At 43.0% G+C, this 14,577-nt stretch overlaps 1 protein-coding gene across 2 annotated transcripts in view; it reads left to right on the forward strand.

Annotated features, from left to right (window-relative positions):
• Positions 1-14,577, forward strand: part of LOC120022148 (nuclear pore complex protein Nup153-like) — a 30,177-nt gene that overhangs the window by 6,102 nt on the left and 9,498 nt on the right. Inside the window, exons 2-10 of one of the 2 annotated variants that reach the window (XM_038966005.1) lie at positions 1,781-1,994; positions 6,994-7,281; positions 7,523-7,662; positions 7,861-7,989; positions 8,988-9,104; positions 9,599-9,643; positions 9,726-9,779; positions 12,590-12,718; positions 14,191-14,373. In XM_038966005.1, the coding sequence (XP_038821933.1) occupies positions 1,781-1,994; positions 6,994-7,281; positions 7,523-7,662; positions 7,861-7,989; positions 8,988-9,104; positions 9,599-9,643; positions 9,726-9,779; positions 12,590-12,718; positions 14,191-14,373 (1,299 nt within the window). The remainder of the gene's footprint in view (positions 1-1,780; positions 1,995-6,993; positions 7,282-7,522; positions 7,663-7,860; positions 7,990-8,987; positions 9,105-9,598; positions 9,644-9,725; positions 9,780-12,589; positions 12,719-14,190; positions 14,374-14,577) is intronic. The other variant, XM_038966006.1, reaches the window with a different exon arrangement.

The following is a 14,577-nucleotide window of genomic DNA, read 5'->3' on the forward strand; positions in this document are numbered from 1 at the left end:
ACCCAATTATTTCAGCTCTACAGTAAGTTTCACCATGGGCTGTGGCTATACATTGGCAGATGAGAATTATTAGAATATTTCAAGTATTAGTCAATTCTTACATTCGGTAGCCATGATGTGCTTTGTAAGGCTGGTCATGGCTCACATCAACAGCATCATCCCAGATACCCTAGACCCACTTCAATTCGCATATGATGAACAGATGATGCAATCTCTATTGCACTCCACACTGTTCTTCCCACCTGGACAAAAGAACAGCTATGTGAAAATGCTGTTCATTGACTATAGCTCAGCATTCAACACCATAGTTTCTCCCAAGCTCGTCGCTAAGGACCCTGGGACTAAACACCTCTCTCTGCAACTGGATCCTGGACTTCCTGACGGGCCGCCCCCAGGTGATAAGGGTAGGCAACAATACATCTGCCACGCTGATCCCACGGGAGCCCCTCAGAGGTGCGTGCTTAGTCCCCTCCTGTACTCCCTGTTCACCCACGACTGCATGGCCACACCAAGACAGTTGTGAAGATGGCATGACAACACCTTTCCCCCTCAGGAGACTGAAAAGATTTGGCATGGGTCCCCAGATCCTCAAAGTTCGACAGCTGCACCATCAAGAGCATCCTGACCGGTTGCATCACCGCCTGGTATGGCAACTGCTCGGCATCTGACAGTAAGGCGCTACAGAGGGCAGTGCGTACGGCGTAGTACGTCACTGGGGCCAAGCTTCCTGCATCCAGGACATCTATACTAGGCGGTGTCAGAGGAAAGCCCAAAATATTGTCAGACTCCAGTCACCCAAGTCATAGTGTTGTCTCTCCTACCGCAAGTCAAGCAGTACTGGAGCGCCAAGTCTAGGTCCAAAGGGGGCTCCTTAACAGCTCCTAACCCCAAGCCATAAGACTGCTGAGCAATTAATCCAATGGCCACCCTGACTATTTACATTGCCCCCCCCACCCAGTGTTTTTTACCCTGCGACTTAATGTTTTATCTATGCATAGTCAGTTTACTCCTACCTACATGTACAAATTACTTTGACTAACATGTACCCCCGCACAGTACCGGTACCCCCTGTATATAGCCTGTTTTTTTGTTTCAATAAATATTTTCTTAACTCTATTTCTTGAACTGCATTGTTGGATAAGGGCTTGTGAGTAAGCGTTTCACTGTCAGGTTGTATTCGGCGCATGTGACAAATAAAATTTGATTTGATTCTATCATGCTGGCTTTTGCAGGCTACATGAGACAGATAGGTGGGAGGGCATACAGGCTGTCACCAATTTATTTATGTCGATTTGCCAAAATGGTTAATGGGAACACTTCAACCACTTAATTTTTAATAGACACTAGGTTTTAGCAACAAAAAAAATGTTATTCTTTGCTGTGACATCATTATATACAGCTTTTTCTATCTATAGAAGACCATTTAAATGGAAACACACCGTAGCAGATAATTGTTGCATTTATTTTCAATGCAAACTTAGTAAATGTTGACACAATCACTGGACAAGTTAATGGAAACATGGCTACTAAGAGCTTTTAAGTAGGGCTTCGCTTGAGAGGAATGACTTTGACGTGCACCCACTGCTCTGTCTCTCGATCAATACCTAGTAACACATACCTCTCAACACATAATCGTAGATGTTCACCAAACAGATGTTCATCATTATGGTTTTTATTTTCTCATTAAATATCAACCTATTGTCCTAAAAGTCTCCCTCCGTCCCATTTCTCTCTCCCTCCGCTATTATCGCCACCCTTCTTTCCTCTTTCTGTTCACCAGCAGCAGTCAGGCCTGATTAGTCGAGTGACAGACACAGTCAAGAGCATCGTTCCTTCCTGGATGCAGAAATACTTCACAAACGGGGAGGCTGCAGAAGGGGGAGGGGCCATGTTGGGGGAGGAGCCGAACAGTCAGGCCCCTCCTAATGGCAGCGAGGAGGTAGACCCCCTTCCTGATGGACGGGACTCTGCGGAGCCCGCTACCAGTAATACAGGTGAGCTGATATGGCATATTATACAGTATATCAAATATATTCATTCAGAGATCTGGCCCATTGGTGTCGTATTTTAACTTTTAATACGGCATACCTGTTAACTGAAATGCATTCCAGGTGAAGCTGGTTGAGAGAATGCCTAGAGTGCAAAGCTGTCATCAAGGCAAAGGGTGGCTATTTGAAGAATCTCAAATATAAAACACTTTTTTGCTTACTACATGATTCCATATGTGTTATTTCATAGTTTTGATGTCTTAACTATTATTCTACAATGTAGAAAATAGTACAAATAAAGAAAAACCCTTGAATGAGTAGGTGTTCTAAAACTTTTGACCGGTAGTGTATCTAACACACAAAATCCATGTGTACTTGTGTCTATAGTGCGTATGTTTGTGTTACTTCACAGTCCCTGCTGTTACATAAGATGTATTTTTATCTATTTTTTAAAACCTGATTCTACTGCTTGCATCAGTTACCTGACGTGGAGTAGAGTTCCATGTAGTCATGGCTCTAAGTAGTACTGTGCGCCTCCCATGATCTGTTCTGGACTTGGGGGCTGTGAAGAGACCTCCGGTGGCATGTCTTGGGGGGGTATGCATGCGTGTCCAAGTTGTGCACCAGTACTTCAGACAGCTCGGTGCTTTCAACATGTCAATACCTTTCACAAATACAAGTAGTGATAAAGTCAATCTCTCCTCTACTTTGAGCCAGGAGAGATTTACGTTCATGTTGTTTGCTCTCTGTGTACATCCAAGAGCCAGCCATGCTGCCCTGTTCTGAGCCAATTGCAATTTTTCTAAGTCCCTCTTCGTGGCACGGCTGATCAGTAGTCCAGGTGCAACAAAACTAGAGTCTGTAGGACCTGCCTTGTTGATAGTGCTGTTAAGAAGGTAGAGCAGCGCTTTTATTATGGACAGACTTCTCCCCTTCTTAGCTACTGTTAACTGTCATGGTCAAAACATATTTTTACAATCCAGGGTTACTCCAAGCAGTTTCGTCACCTCAACTTCCACGTAATTTATTACAAGATTTTGAGGTTTATGGTTTAGTGAATGATTCGTCCCAAATACAATGCTTTTTAAGTGTTTTGAAATATTTAAGACCAACTTATTCCTTGCCACAAAATCTGAAAAGAACTGCAGCTCTTTTAAGTGTTGCAGTCATTTCAGTTGCTGTAGTAGCTGTAGTAGCTGACATGTATAGTGTTGAATCATTCGGATACATAGACACACTGGCTTTAGTGACATGTCGTTAACCTTTCTAGCGCAGGCGTTCCGCTAGCGGAACCCCTCGACAACATTCCGCTGAAAAGCCAGCGCGGGAAATCCAAAAATATATTTTTAAAATATGTAACTTTCACATATTAACTTCTCTAGGGTATGTGGGACGGTAGCGTCCCACCTCGTCAACAGCCAGTGAAACTGCAGGGCGCCAAATTCAAAACAACAGAAATCCCATAATTTAAATTCCTCAAACATACAAGTATTTTACACCATTTTAAAGCTACACTTGTTGTAAATCCAGCCAAAGTGTCCGATTTCAAAAAGGTTTTACGACGAAAGCAAACCAAACGATTATGTTAGGTATGAGCCAAGTCACAGAAAAGGCAGCCATTTTTCCAGCCAAAGAGAACAGTAACAAAAAGCAGAAATGGAGATTAAAATTAATCACTAACCTTTGATGATCTTCATCAGATGACACTCATAGGACTTCATGTGACACAATACATGTATGTTCTGTTCGGTAAAGTTCATATTTATATCCAAAAATCTGAGTTTAGGCGGGACGCTACTGTCTCACTTGGCAAAAAGCCTGAGAAAATGCAGAGCGCCATATTCAAATTAATACTATAAAATCAAACTTTCATTAAATCACACATGAAAGATACCAAATTAAAGCTACAGTGGTTGTGAATCCAGCCAACATGTCAGAATTCAAATAGGCTTTTCGGCGAAAGCATACGATACTATTTTCTGAGGATAGCACCATTGTAAACCAAGAGAGAAGCATATTCCAACCCTGCAGGCACGACACACAACGCAGAAATAAAAATATAATTCATGCCTTTGACGAGCTTCTGTTGTTGGCACTCCAATATGTCCCATAAACATCACAAATGGTCCTTTTGTTCGATTAATTCCGTCGATTATATATCCAAAATGGCCATTTATTTGGCGCGTATGATCCAGAAAAACACAGGTTCCAACTTGCTCAAACGTGACGACAAAATATCTCAAAGGTTACCTGTAAACTTTGCCAAAAAATGTCAAACTACTTTTGTAATACAACTTTAGGTATTTTGAACGTTAATAATCGATAAAATTGAAGACGGGATGATCTGTGTTCAATACAGGATTAAAACCAACCGTAGCATGCCTTCTGGTCATGCGCTTCTATCTCACAGGACACCTAGAGTGACTCGACTTCAAGATGGCCGTATTTCTTCATTACACAAAGGAATAGCCTCAACCAATTTCTCTAGACTGTTGACATCCAGACTGTTGACATCCTCTAGACTGTTTCATCCAAACGTGAAAATGCTGCCTCCTACCCTAGAGAAGTTAACAAGTCCAATACAGCAAATGAAAGAAACATCTTGTTAATCTACCCATCATGTCCGATTTCAAAAATGCTTTACAGCGAAACGCACAACATATGATTGTTAGTTCAGAGCCAAGTCAAAAAAACACACAGCCAAGTCAAAAAAACACAGCCATTTTCCAGCCAAAGATAGGAGTCACAAAAAGCAGAAATATAGATAAAATTAATCACAAACCTTTGATCTTCATCAGATGACACTCATAGGACATCATGTTACACAATAATGTATGTTTTGTTCGATAATGTGCATATTTATATCCAAAAATCTCAGTTTACATTGGCGTGTTACGTGCAGTAATGTTTTGATTCCAAAACATCCAGTGGTCTTGCAGATAGCCACAGAAATCCCAGAAATACTCATAATAAACATCGATAAAGGATACAAGTGTTATTCACAGAATTAAAGAGACTTCGCCTTAATGCAACCGCTGTGTCAGATTTTTTAAAAACTTTACAGAAAACGCATAATCTGAGTACGGCGCTCAGAGCGCAATCCAGCCAAAAATTTCTGCCATGTTGGAGTCAACAGAAGTTAGAAATAACATGATAAATATTCACTTACCTTTGATGATCTTCATCAGAATGCACTCCCAGAGGGGCCTCCCGGGTGGCGCTGTGGTCTAGGGCACTGCATTGCAGCGCTAGCTGTGCCACCAGAGTCTCTGGGTTCGCGCCCAGGCTCTGTCGCAGCCGGCCGCGACCGGGAGGTCCGTGGGGCGACGCACAATTGGCCTAGCGTCGTCCGGGTTAGGGAGGGTTTGGCCGGTAGGGATATCCTTGTCTCATCGTGCTCCCGCGACTCCTGTGGCGGGCCGGGCGCAGTGCACGCTAACCAAGGGGGGCTGGTGCGCGGTGTTTCCTCTGACACATTGGTGCGGCTGGCTTCCGGGTTGGAGGCGCGCTGTGTTAAGAAGCAGTGCGGCTTGGTTGGGTTGTGCTTCGGAGGACGCATGGCTTTCGACCTTCGTCTCTCCCGAGCCCGTACGGGAGTTGTAGCGATGAGACAAGATAGTAATTACTAGCGATTGGATACCACGAAAATTGGGGAGAAAAGGGGGTAAAATTTAGAAGAAAAAATAAAAATAAAAGAATGCTCTCCCAGGAATCCCAGTTCGACAATAAATGACTGATTTGTTCCATAAAGTCCATAATTTATGTCCAAATAGCCACTAGTGTTCAGCCCAGTAATCCATCTTCATGAGCACTAGGTCCAGACAAAAACTCAGTTCCGTTACAGGTCGTAGAAACATATCAAAAGATGTATGGAATCAATCTTTAGGATGTTTTTAACATAAATCATTAATAATGTTCCAACCGGAGAATTCCATCGTCTGTAGCAAAGCACTGGAACGAGAGGTAACTCTGTCGGGAGCGCGCGTCACGAGCCTGAGACACTCTGCCAGACCACTGACTCAAACAGGTCTCATGAGCCCCTCCTTTATAGCAGAAGCCTGAAACAAGTTTCTAAAGACGGTTGACATCTAGTGGAAGCCTTAGGAAGTGCAACTTAACCCCATAGACACTGTGTATTCATTCGGTAGGCCAAGCATTGGAAAAACTACAAACCTCAGATTTCCCACTTCCTGGTTGGATTTTTCTCAGGTTTTCGCCTGCCATATGAGTTCTATTATACTCACAGACATCATTCAAACCGTTTTAGAAACTTCAGAGTTTTTAAAAAATCCAATACTACTAATATGCATATATTGGCATGTGGGACAGAGTAGCAGGCAGTTTGCTCGGAGCATGCATTTCATGCAAAAGTGAAAATGCTGCCCCCTATCCCAAACCGGTTAATAAAGATCGAAAGAATTAAGGGGCCTAGACAGCTGCCCTGGGGACTTCCTGATTCTACCTGGATTATGTTGAAGAGGCTTCCATTAAAGAACACCTGTGTTCTGTTAGAAAGCTCTTTATCCACAATATAGGAGGTGTAAAGCCATAACACCATTTTTGTGCAGCAGACTATGATCATTAATGTCAAAAGCTGTACTGGAGTTCAACAAAACAGCCCCCACAATCTTTCTATCATAAATTTCTCTCATCCAGTCATCAGCCATTTGTGTAAGTACTGTGCTTGTTGAATGTCTGTCAATTTGTTTACTGTAAAATAGCATTGTATTTGGTCAAACACAATTTTCCCGAAACTTGTTACCAACCCAAAAACTAAGGGTTGGTAACAGGCTGATTGGTCGGCTATTTGAGCCTGTTAGGGGGGCTTAACTTTTCTTAGGTAGTGTAATGACTTTTGCTTCCCTCCAGGCCTGAGGGCGCACACTTTCTAGTAGGCTTAAATTGAAGGGGACCCTGGAGAAGGGGTCCCCCTCAGTGCCATTTTGAAGCTCAAAATATGCATCAACCCATCTTAACCCTAGTAGTTTCTCCTCCACCCCTCCAGAGCCTTCGACAAGCAGGGTATCCCTGAACTTCCAGGATGTTCTGTCGAGGCCCCCCCTCAACCGCTCCTACCTCCATTTCCCCTCCCTGGACGCCTCCCCGGCCCTGGGGAGCCCAAGCTCCCTTTTCTCCCAGCCCTCCACATCCTCCGCTCCCTTCGCTGGGGGCCCCTTCACTGGGGCGTCGACCAGCTTCTCCCTAGTCAAGGAGGTCAAGGACAATAGCTCCCAGCACGAGGATGACAACATCTCCACCACCAGCGGCTTCTCATCACGTGCATCAGAAAAAGGTAGTGTGGATTGTTTGTGGTAAGAGTACTGAATCACGTTTTCGCCATGAACAATCCTGTTGAGTTCTAGAGTCAGCAGAATATATTTTAATGGTTGAAAGTGGCTTTTGGAAATAATTTCCCAAATCTTGAAAATAACATTTTAGAATCCATAGCCAGTACTACTGAAATTCAGTCCTTTGTTGCGTATTTGCATGACACAAGTTTGAGTAATCACACAATGTCTCTTCTCTGTACCCAGATGTACCAAACTTTAAGACCACGTCGCTACCCCAGCTCTGTTTTCCGGAGATGGACCGGACACACTCTGGGCCCCAGCAGTCCCAGTCCAGTCTCAAGAAGCCTGCGTTCAACCTGTCTGTCTTTGGGACTTCCTCCACTGTGAGTGCCAGTCGAGAGTTCTCAAACTCTTAACGTTACTTGCTTAGCTATTGATGTTAAGGTGATTACTTTGACCAGCTGCAATGATGACCGATTCGTTACAGGAAAACCTGCATACATACATGTGGCTTGGAAACTGTTGCTTTTGCGCCATTGTGATTGTTTGACATGCTTTTCCATGTTTTTCTTCTCCACTAGTCCACGTTGAACAGTTCAGTGCTGAACTCCAGTCAGTTGGGGGATTCCCCCTTCTACCCAGGGAAGACCACCTACGGGGGAGCAGCTGCTGTTAGAACAGCCCGCTCACGCACAGCCACACCTTACCAGGTAATGCTCCCCACTCCACTACAACTCAAGTGTTTTCCCTATTGATTTTCTCCTAGGCAAGAAATACCCCCCCCCCTCCCCCCAAAAGCAATATTCTGGCCTGCCAGCACCAACATTGTAATTTCAAACGGATAGGAGATATTATGTTAGTCAGGGGAAATAGAGCTGTGATGATCTGAATAATAACAGATAGGAAGTAGTATGTTGGTCAGGGGAAATGGAGCTGCTAGAGTTGCTAGATGGAGCTGCTAGAGACATGTTAGAGAAATCTGCTGTTTTATATTGAAAGTGAGGTGTTATTTTGTTGCCTCAATTGAGTGATCGGGGCGTGCAACTATAGTTTTCCTTCACAGAAAACACGTTAATGCAACACATTCGGCAGAAAATAGCTTCACTGAAGTGCATCACTATTTGGCTAGCAGCCACACAAGTAAATTTGCTTTTTTGCAAAAACGATGCATGGCCACCATATTTCTGTTTATCATAGGAAATGTAGATGGATATATTATTTTTAATGTTTTTCTTGAAGTAAATCTTGCATTTTACCAGAGAACTAGGCTGGCTACACTGAGAAAAGTACCTTCACTTCAGTCTGACTACTGTCTGCTGACAGAATGCACATTTGTGAATTCTCATCCGAGTGAAGTAGTGCAACTGAAGCACACAATTAGTCTGATGCCAAGCAGAAATTACAATAAGAAGCATTTTAGATCTGTGTTTCTAAAACACAGCAATATTTCTTCTGCGTGATCTTTTTTCCTGCGTTAACGCCACCCCTGAGCTGTTTGATGCCCTGTGCTGAACATTAACTGGAGGTACAGGGTATTAACCTGCAGCACGACTTGACCAAAGCTCTGCCTTTCCACCACTGCTGTTTCATGAACCTGGCATTCATTCAAACCATGTGTGCCGTTAACCACTTTGTGGCAAATGGGTTTGTAGAAAGTGCTTCTCTTTGTAAATAGAATGTGATTGATGGATGTGTATTTCCCCTCTAGGCTCCATTGCGGAGACAGATCAAGGCCAAGCCTGCTGGGGCTCTGCCCTGTGGGGTGACCAGTGCTACCGCCCGACGCATCTTACAGTCCCTGGAGCGCATGTCCAGCCCCCTCGCTGTGTGTACCAATAAAGTTGTTTACATTGAATTAAATATGGAACCCTCAGATTTGCATGAACAGTGGCCATTTCAGCTTGGCACAATGGCTACAGAACCATCTGATAGAAATGTGTTGTATAGATCCTCTGTGTATATAGTATTAGTGTCAGCTGTTAGGCCTACATTTCTGTCGAAGCCATTTGTAGTGGTGAATCCTCACAAGGAAATAATGTTTACATGTTAAGCAGTGGAGGCTGCTGAGGGGAGAACAGCTCATAATAATGGCTGGAACGGAGCAAATGGCATCAAACAAATGGAAACCATATGTTTGATCTATTTGATTTCTTTCCACTCATTCCGCTCCATCCGTTACCATGAGTCCGTCCTCCCCAATTAAGGTGCCACCAACCTCCTGTGGTGTCCACTTGGCTACCAAGCTATGGTAAATATTTCTGTCTCTGTTGGAAGTTATTTATGGTAACAAATGCATGATTTGTGTGTTTGTCTTAACAGGATGCCAAGAGAATCCCCTCTACGGTGTCCTCTCCCTTGTCAAAAGTAAGTGTTGTGAATTTCTCTTTCTCTTTTTATTCTCAATTGTTGTCACATAGCTCACATTTCTTTCTCTTATTTCCTGCAGTCCCCTGATGGCAGCACTCTGGACCTTTCACATTTCCAGGCCCCCAAAAAACGGGTAAGTGTTTGAGACACTGACTCTTTATCATGGACATTTTGCTTATATCATTCATTACAGAAAATAACCTACTAGAGAAATGTGAATTTTGAAATGAAGTAAGTTTGCTAATATGGATGATTGTGAATGGGACAATTGATAGCTACAACAGTCAAAATCCCTATTCGGATGTGATTTTAGATTTACTGGAGGAGTTTGGGTAATGTAATTATGTGCTCGCGCACAGAACACCACAGCCTTAATTTCAGTCCCGTCCGAATCTTTCATGTCAGTTATTTTTACATTACAGGAGAGTAATAATTCCAGACAGAATAATGTTTTTTTGTGAACTCGAAGGTCATCTGATAATACTAGTCCCGTGCGAATCGACATCCCTGTGTTTTGAGAGAAATGTCTGAGTTTGACATGTGTTGCTCACGGTTTGATCAAGAAAACAATAACTGATTTAAGAAATTGAATGAAGTGCTGCCCATAACTTTATATGAAGGGCCTACATCTACCAACTTTCACAGTGAATGCTTTTGTTCATATGTTTTGTGCGTATTAATTGAATTTCGCCAAATGCATCAGTAAAAAATATTGCGCCTATTTAATGTTACCCTTGCTGTTAATAGAACACAAAGCAGCATACAACTGACCTAAATGGTTGTCATCCGTAGCCTTAAAACGCATCTCGGGTGCAAGTGCACTGTAATTCACATCTGAAGGCATTAAGGACGTACAGCGGATCGCTAAAATATTCAAATGATTATGATCACACATCCTCAATTCAAATATTATGGCGATACGATACCAAAGATGGTATGGTTTAGAAACTTTGGAACCAAGCTGGAGATGTCCAGGTGATAGGGCCACACTGATATGTTGAAATATCTTCACGCCTAGAATAAAAAACTCCAGGCTTCTGTCATAAATGTCAATTTGGAGAGAAAATAAAGAATTACAGGGGGCAGTTTGGGGAAAAAACAAATCCCTTCCGAATCGTCTGTAGTAATGGACATTCTGAAGTAATAATTATATAACCAACGTTCTGTGGTAATACTAGTCCCGTGCGACTAGCGATAAAGTAGTTTTATGGGTAGTATAAATAACTGGTGCACATTAATGTTATAAACTTAGCATTCTATTTATTGTTATTGTGATAATTCAGTACTTGTATTGTGACATGGATTTTGGTCCATATCGCCCAGCTAGTGTTCATCTTCAAAACCCCAATACATTATCTCTTGACACTGACAGCTGACCTTATAGCATTTCAAACCTGGGTTCGTGTTCTCCAGCTGTTAGTCCACAATGTTACAAACCACAACAGCTAACATGCACAGCAGCAGCTGAAAGGTCTTGAGCCAAACACTGCTATTGATTGGTTTGAAAAGTGCTGTCACTAGCTCCTCCTACCCCTCTTCCCGTATTGCCGTCTGCTGGCGTGGCGTGTCTGCAGTAGTTAACAGGGGTGTCAGTCTGGGTCAGATGATCACCTCTGCTCTGCCATGTTTATGTCCTGTATGTGATCTGGCGTGTGTTAAAGTAAGCGGGCATTTGTTTGAGTGAGTGTAGAGTGTGCGCTGCTATCTAGCAGGGTCCATTTTTAGTTATGCTAAGGCTGGATGGTCGTCAGTAACTGTTAAATGGTCCCAGCTGTGGCAGCTGGTCACTAAGCCCTGACAATGGGCCATTGAGTAGTAAGGGTGTCGCGTAGTAGGCCTGAAGGCTAAACTAAAAACCTTAAATTAATCTTAAGCCTATATTATACTCTACAAAATAACCGATGGCGGTGCCGCAAAAGCACTTCTGTGTAAGGGTGTTTATTTACATAGTGATTCCCAAAACAACAGTACTGCCGCAACAAAAGTATACACATAAATGATGGGTCCAGCTAACTAACGCTGTCCTATCAATAGCAAAATCCCCCCCATTGAACTGATATAGCACTTAATATATAATTGTAAACTGTCTGGTTCGAGCCCTGAATGCTGATTGGCTGACAGCCGTGGTATATCAGACCGTATACCGCTGGTATGACAAAACATTTATTTTTTACTGCTCTAATTACGTTGGTAACCAGTTTATAATAGCAATAAGGCACCTTTGGGGTTTGTGGTATATGGCTAATTTACCACGGCTAAGGGCTGTGTCCAGGCACTGTGTTGCGTCATGCTTAAGAACAGCACTTAGCCGTGATATATTCGCCATATACCACACCCTCTCGGCGCTTATGCTTAAATATAAACATTTACATACCCTGTCAGTAGCGGTGGGGTTGTCTTCCAATGCGCTCATTCACATGGACAGGCACTACAAAGCCAGCCCTATTTGCCATAGCTCGGGTCCTTATTCCGTCATACCCGGAAGCTACAGAGATGTAGAGAGAGGAACCGAAAAACAGCGCTGATTCAAAAAACTAAGTACAATAAACGTCACTTAAAAGAAACATCAAGGCTTGTCTTCGTATTCTTTATACCAAACTGTTACTGAAGGGAGGTAAGAATATGTGTAATGTATGACCTGAGATCACTAGGTTCAGTCAATCAAATGTATTTATAAAGCCCTTGTTACATCACCAAAGTGCTATACAGAAACCCAGCCTAAAACCCAAAACCGCAAGCAATGCATATGTAGAAACAGGTTAACTTGTGTGTTGACCCACATTGCTAGAATTGGTGACAATGGAGCATGGAATGGTGTGTGGGTGTGTTGGCTTACCAAATGCTGCCCGCTGCCAGTGATGGACTTTTAAAATGTTTGTATTCGTGTGTGCCTGGGACACATTGTTTTGAGTATTTATGACTTTTCTGTGTGTTCCCCTCCAGCTGGACTTTCCCCTCCCCCCAGTCCAGAAGTTGGTAATCCCGGCTGCAGCGTTGGTGTCTGGGAGCCGCTCAATGTCCTTCAGGCCCTCTCTGACCCCCGCGGGCCTGACCCAGACCCCCGGAGGCACGGTGAGGACCCCCACCACCACCTCTAGATTAGTCACCTAATGGCTTCTAGGCATCCATACAACTACAGCCAACTAACTATCGATGTGTTGAATTGTTCCCCCAACTCAGACTGTCCATGGCTGTTTCTACATGTTGAATTGGGACCAATTATGATGTCCAACAACTAGGGCTGGGCGATTTATATCAAGTTAATTAATTTGAATGTATGTTTTGGTGTCATGTTCCAAATGCCTGTATCGCATTCATTTTTCATTTGGTTTTATGAGTGTTTTATGTATTTTTGTTCTCGTCTCCTTTGTGCTGTGTGCACTGCACCTTCCCACTCGCACACAGACACCAAGCCCCTGCCCTTCATCACAACGACCAAGATAACTTCTTCCTCTGACAACGAGCAGTTTTAAACTCGCTATTTGAGGTTTGGTTCAAAAGAATAGGTCATACAGAAACGCTTAGATGTTATTTTACTGTAATGGACGAGATGTCTGTAAATGTCTCAACTCACGAAATGTAGAACGGAGCAGACCCTACTAAAACGAGAGCATCAGTGAACATGATTGTGGGAAATGAATGCTCAGTTTGTTGTGCGTGGCATTGCGGTACCACGTACCTCTAGCAGCATCTTAGCCACAGGCTTATTCGCTAGCTGTCTAGTCTGTTTTATAAATGCGCAATGAGCATGAAAATATGCATTTTATGTAAGGAATTGGCAACTTGTTCTCATTCCTAGAAATCTTATCCAGGTAGGCTGCTGGATTTCAACATCCAAACAAAGTGAACAGGCTGTTGTTCAAACAGTTGGTGACAGACAGGAGGGTGTGTTCATAATTCAACTATCCATTTTTTTTTTTTAGCAAGCAAGCAAGTTAGAACCAAGTTGGCTAGACTTTAAATACGTGGGCTTGATTGTTTGAGACCTGTGTTAATGTTCTATAATGCCTGCTTCCAGAAATGTGTCATCATTAGTGGATGTGCGTTGTTCAAAAATGCCATTTTCATAGACATACTTGAAAGCCAGATAGTGATTATTGCAAAAAAGCAGGTTAAACTAGTTTGATAAAATAAATAAGTTATGCTTGTGGAATGCTTATATTAAGTCTAGGTATGATTTTACAAGCCCTGAATTCATTTGATTATTCCTGGCTGTTTTGAATTGCGGTGTATTGACCTTTTATTGTGAAACCAAGCTTATTTAGAGATGAAGAAAAACAGTATTTATACTTTATATTGTGCATCGCGCATTAGTTTGAAAAAAATCTAGATACGATTTGGAGGCCGTATAGCCCAGCCCTACCAACTGAGACTACACACCGGGCTGATTCTTTTAAAAGGCATCCGTAGACTGTTGGGTTGGATAGATGTGTAGAAGCCTTAACAAGCTGAAGTAGATAGTTGCTTTCCAAATTACAGACAGTCCATAGAACCAGACGTGTTTACGTTATGTTTAACCCTACCCTTTACTCCCTCCTTTCCAGCCCACAAGACGATCCCCTCTGATTCCTGAAGCAGTGGCAGGCCCTTGTCAAAGCACAAGCAGCAGCCTACCCACCTACCCTCTGTCCAGCACTCCTGCAACCAGCAGCACAGGGTCAGGAGGAGGGAAGATGAAGAGGGAGAGGACCAGCACAAGACCCTCGTCCAAACGACCTGAAGACGAGGTGGGTACACATCTCTATATGACCCCTTCTATTCTGTCTGGCGAGAAGTTTGTGATCCAGGCAATAAATGATTGGTTGGTTCTGAAATGTTTCTGGGTGGGTGGTTGGGTTGAAACCATTGTCTAATTGTGCAAGGCAATGCCGCTATGTGTAGTAGAGATATTCTGGTTAATGTATAGTACTGCTAACGGTTTTCTACACCCA

The sequence above is a fragment of the Salvelinus namaycush genome, chromosome 27 (assembly GCF_016432855.1).
Source record: "Salvelinus namaycush isolate Seneca chromosome 27, SaNama_1.0, whole genome shotgun sequence".
NCBI classification, from domain to species: domain Eukaryota; kingdom Metazoa; phylum Chordata; class Actinopteri; order Salmoniformes; family Salmonidae; genus Salvelinus; species Salvelinus namaycush.